Source organism: Brachionichthys hirsutus, chromosome 6, assembly GCF_040956055.1.
Source record: "Brachionichthys hirsutus isolate HB-005 chromosome 6, CSIRO-AGI_Bhir_v1, whole genome shotgun sequence".
Taxonomy (NCBI): Eukaryota; Metazoa; Chordata; class Actinopteri; order Lophiiformes; family Brachionichthyidae; genus Brachionichthys; species Brachionichthys hirsutus.
The window spans coordinates 5,839,317-5,844,085 of NC_090902.1; the positions used below are offsets into that span (position 1 = coordinate 5,839,317).

Consider the following 4,769-nt stretch of genomic DNA (forward strand, 5'->3'; position numbering starts at 1 on the left):
TCATATTTATCAGAAGAAAAAAATCAAAGCATAAATAAGCAGAAAATAAAAATGCTTCAGAAAAGGATTATAACATCAAAAATACTGAAGCAGAGTAAATTTCTGTCCTGCACGCGGGTGGTGGAACAATGTAAGCACAGAAACCAAAAGAGGGCAGCAGAGAGTTTCAATAATCAGTAACCCTGGAAACGACAGCTAGACTAGAATAGCCTCAATAGACTCAATAGCAAGTGCAAATAAATCACATTAAAGAGAATATAAAAGGATGGGACAAGTTATAAGATAAAACTGGTTTAGCTGCTGCGTGGGTGTCATCTTGAGATGCCCCCTCCTGATGAAATGATCCAGTAAGGCTTCTCAAAATGTTTGGATCGGTCTCCTCAATATCTTCACATGAACTAACCGCATAGTAAATACCACCCGCAGAGGAAGTTGGTTTAAGAAGTGATGCAATTACGTTTATTTTCACCTTTTAAAGGAATGTGACAGCCTGCATGAGGCCACAACTTATAAGTCATATGGAAGACGCCACAATTCAGAAGATAAACTGCCCACAAATCAGACAAACGCCTGACCTTGGACTGCCCTTCCCATAAATATGTAATGATCAATAAATAAATGCTTCCTTCAGCGCTTTGAAGTATGGCAATTTGTCAACTCTCCTAAATAAGCCGGGAATGACAACGCAATAAACTATAAACATGTAAACGTTGCTTGACGTCACACTTTGTAAATTATGCATCCTATATATAAGATACCTTAATATGTTAACGTTAACTCAACGGGTTTGTTGTTTCATTAACTGAACTAACACGTTTGGACTACATGCGTGCGGCCGATTAACAAACTATCACCGATCGGTGTGGCAATAAACTTTTTGAGGATGAGCGACTGTTCCCAAAGTTGCTGTTAAGTTCTCCGGGACTCCTGACACGTTCTTTATACCCGATCCCGAGAAAGAGATCATTCACAGCAGTTTCAGGAGACAGCGGTGAATGATGTGCGCGGAGGGGGGGGGATCGGGGGGGTTCCTTGTAACCGGAATTAGCTGTGAAGTGCGACCTTGAAGTGTGAACGCGGACGCGTCGAGATGAATTCTCTCGTACTTTACACCTCGTTTGCGAGCGAATATCTTGACAAATAAAACGGAACTAAGGCGTGAAGCGTGGTTTGGGAACGGGATTAAAACCAAAAAGGATAATAAAAAAAAAATGCTTTGGATGTTCTAGAATCAGGGCGAACTCTGGGAGTAATGCCCAAATTATTCGTCACTTATCGACATAATAAGTTTGATTAACGTGTCATTGTAATTGTAACGAAACTGTTCATCTATGCGCAATTACGCATGCACGGGCCTTTTTTTTCATTTGATGCGTCTGCGAATGTGATGCTTTGATTTGTAGCCGTTTTGTGCGCAATGTGCCGCTGATAGGCCACGGTGTTAATTTATTCATGGACCTGAGAGCCTATGGTCAGGATAGGCCCGCTGTCATGACGCACGTACGGGACGGGCGCACGGGCACAGCTGGGCCGGCGGCATCTTTCGGGCTTACTTGAATGCAAATCTTCAAGAGTTAAGGAGTTGGGCTGACGTCAGGCAGGCCTTCCTATACCTTTGCCGTCTTGTCAATAGAGACACATCATGTGAGACTGGAGACAGACTGGAGCTACACGGGGAGCGCATTTGGACTAAAGAAGCAGCAGAAGGATTGTTTTGAACAGTTGAGGGTAGTAATGTCGCCTTAAAACAGGCTACGTCACCCCTTTGCTGTTTTAATTCTATTCTATTGTTTTTTTGTACAAATAATGTATGTTGGATACCTTCTGGATAAAGAAACCGGCATGTATCACCAAGGGCCAGTGAGAAGATCAAGCATCAATCTGCCTCCACAGAACTTTGCTTCGGCACCACAGTACCCCGATTTCACTGGATACCATCATGTGCCCAACATGGATACGCACGCACAGTCTCCGGGGAGTTGGGGGCCTCCATATAGCGCCCCACGGGAGGATTGGGGGTCATACAGCCTGGGACCACCTAACGCTATCCCCGCACCCATGAACAACTCCTCTCCGGGGCCGGTTCCTTACTGCTCGTCTGAGTACAGCCACATGCATCCTCCGGCATCTGCGGTGTTACAGGCGCCGCCGGAGAACGTTTCCGTCTCGCAGCTTTCTCCTGACAGAGAAAGGCGCAATTCGTTCCAGTGGATGTGCAAAACTGCGCAATCATCTTCCACCGGTCAGTTCGTCATATTCAATGTTATATTTGTGTCGTGTATACTTGTAATTTTCTTGTAGCTATAAATTTCGGTTTCTGCTAATCCCATGCACTGGATTGTGTTTTTGCGCAAACTTCATAGATCGTGCGGGACTTTAAAATGCAAAACACTCGAATTCGTTAGGTGACAAAACATCAAAAGGTAAAACGTATTGTTATGTAAACTTCAATCAGTGGAGAGTTCTCAAGAACTCCGCATTTAAACCGGAAACTAACTGTGCGCGTCTTTCGGATGATACTGGCGCAACAGAATAAAAGCCGGCTGGCAGCAGACGGAAAGTGATCGGAACTCATTTCCACATCTCAAATCAGGTCATGTGAAAGTGGACTGAAGGCTAACAGCTCGATCTACTGTATTCTCTCCTGTGGTGGAAATAAACAAAAAAAAAAAAGGTGCGAGGAATCGGCGCCGCGCCCGGTTGTGATGTTAATGTCATTATTCTGAGCGCGTCTTTCCCGTCACATTGTTTGGCGTTCTGAATGTTGTCCGTCATATATCCAGGCGGTGCGCCTTTGCTTCCAACACCTCTTCACTTTGATATGCACCATCCTTCCTTTACTTTACTATCACAGATATATTACCGCGGAAAGAAGCGCTGTTTTTCCCCACAGCCATGCGCGTCTTGCGCGTGGAGCAGAACTCGCGGAGGCCCCCGTGCAACCGCGTGAACGCGCTCCACGTTCAAATCAAAAATGGGTTTAATTCTAAGATATAAAAACGAAACTAATTTTAGTCTAACTTATATTGATTAAATGTTTTAAACTTGTGCTGATTCTATTCCAATGATGATGTCGCTCACTTTCCCCACTTTGATCAACTTTGGTTTTGGATTTAAAAAAAATAAAAGTTCGTGTGCACTCCTAGATCAGGCCTGTCCGTTTGTAAACCGATTTGGAGCATTTTAATCCGCTTGTCTGGAGGTGTTCAAAATGCTCCGCTTGGTATTCGTTCTTCTTATCTCGTGTCAGCGGAGGGACCTGGCTTTCTGACATTCACTGCACTGGGAGCTGTCGAAGCGAGATGAAAGGCTGAATTTGCGTATCTGCAGACTGAATCAAAGACACGTTGCTTTCAGAAGCAGTTAATAAAGATGCTCCGCGCAGATAGGCCTCGTCCTGGAATGCGGCCTCCTCTGCGTGAATCTTCCTGTTCCACAGACCTGCAGGAAAATAAAGAGAGAGAGAGAGAGAGAGCAACCTTAACGCTGATTTGCTGTTTGTCTTTGCTTTCTCAGGCAAAACAAGAACGAAGGAGAAATACAGGGTCGTTTACACAGACCACCAGAGGCTGGAGCTGGAGAAGGAGTTTCATTTCAACAGATACATCACCATCAGAAGGAAATCTGAGCTGGCTGTTAACCTCGGTCTGTCGGAAAGACAGGTAATGATCCTGATATATGAAGTGATGCTATATGACGTGCGCATGAAGGCTTATATATAAGACGGACACCAATTCCACATCATCATCATCGTCTTCATCATCACGGTGTTCATTGTTTCAACGTTAACAATTTAGTAGTTTCATCTCTAATGTCAATTAATTTAATAGCAGGCCTATAATCCTATAATATGAATCATCTCCATGTGTTTTGAAATATGATCATGATATTTTAAAACAAATGATACAGTTGAAATTATTTCTAAAAGGAATATTAAAATGTATTTCTGGTACAAGGTTTATATATTATTATTATCTGTTTATAAACATTTAACTTTACATATTTGCACTGAACGATCTTTTTTATTTATTTTATCAAATGTATACAGCTCAAAACCAAACACACCAAACATAATCCTTTTTTCATTTTCATTATTATTATTGTTATTATTATTATTGGTTAGTGATAGCAGTTGTGTCATGGAGTTTTCAATGTTAAAATGTAAAACGAATTCCTGGCATCATTTTGTATCTGATCCAGATGAAATTCGGTGCAAAGATGGAGGCCCCTGCCCTACATGACTATGTCAAATCCCATAAATATTGGTCAATAATCAACCGCTCCATTGACTGCAACGTTAACGAACAATTTAAAGTGATCCAGAATCCATGATCTCTTCTGGATCATCGCCAAAATGTAATCATCTGTTCCTGGTGCCATTCCCAACATTTCCTGAAAATATCATTAAGATCCGTCCGCAACCTTTTGACTTATCTTGCTATAACATTCTGATGGACAAACATAAACCGCCTCAGTGGAGGTAATTAAGTCGTATTCAGAGATAATAAATTGTGTTTTGTACCTTTTTTTTTTAGGTGAAAATCTGGTTTCAGAACCGCAGAGCCAAAGAGAGAAAGCTGATCAAGAAGAAGCTGGGCCAGTCTGACTGCAGCAGCGGCTCTGTGCACAGCGACCCGGGCTCGGTGAGCCCTCTGCCGGTCCCGGGCTCCCTCAGCCCCTCGGACATGCACGGCTCTCTTTACCCTCCACAGGGAATGAACACCTTGCCATCGATCAGGAATATACAGCCAGTGACTGTGACTCAATGA

The 4,769-nt window shown here is 43.0% G+C and overlaps 1 protein-coding gene across 1 annotated transcript; it reads left to right on the top strand.

Moving 5' to 3' along the window:
• The first annotated feature begins 1,806 nt into the window (after positions 1-1,806).
• Positions 1,807-4,769, top strand: cdx4 (caudal type homeobox 4). The gene is made up of 3 exons (XM_068740561.1): positions 1,807-2,242; positions 3,517-3,662; positions 4,536-4,769. The coding sequence occupies exons 1-3, from the start codon at positions 1,807-1,809 to the stop codon at positions 4,767-4,769; spliced, it is 816 nt and encodes a 271-aa protein (XP_068596662.1).

What these genes read in the sequence shown, in the direction of transcription:
- cdx4 (XM_068740561.1), top strand. Translation starts at nt 1,807, where the DNA reads ATGTATGTTGGATACCTTCTGGATAAAGAAACCGGCATGTATCACCAA. An exon ending in TGCGCAATCATCTTCCACCG is followed by an intron (nt 2,243 to 3,516) that starts GTCAGTTCGTCA and finishes TTGCTTTCTCAG; the next exon opens with GCAAAACAAGAACGAAGGAG. An exon ending in TCGGTCTGTCGGAAAGACAG is followed by an intron (nt 3,663 to 4,535) that starts GTAATGATCCTG and finishes TTTTTTTTTTAG; the next exon opens with GTGAAAATCTGGTTTCAGAA.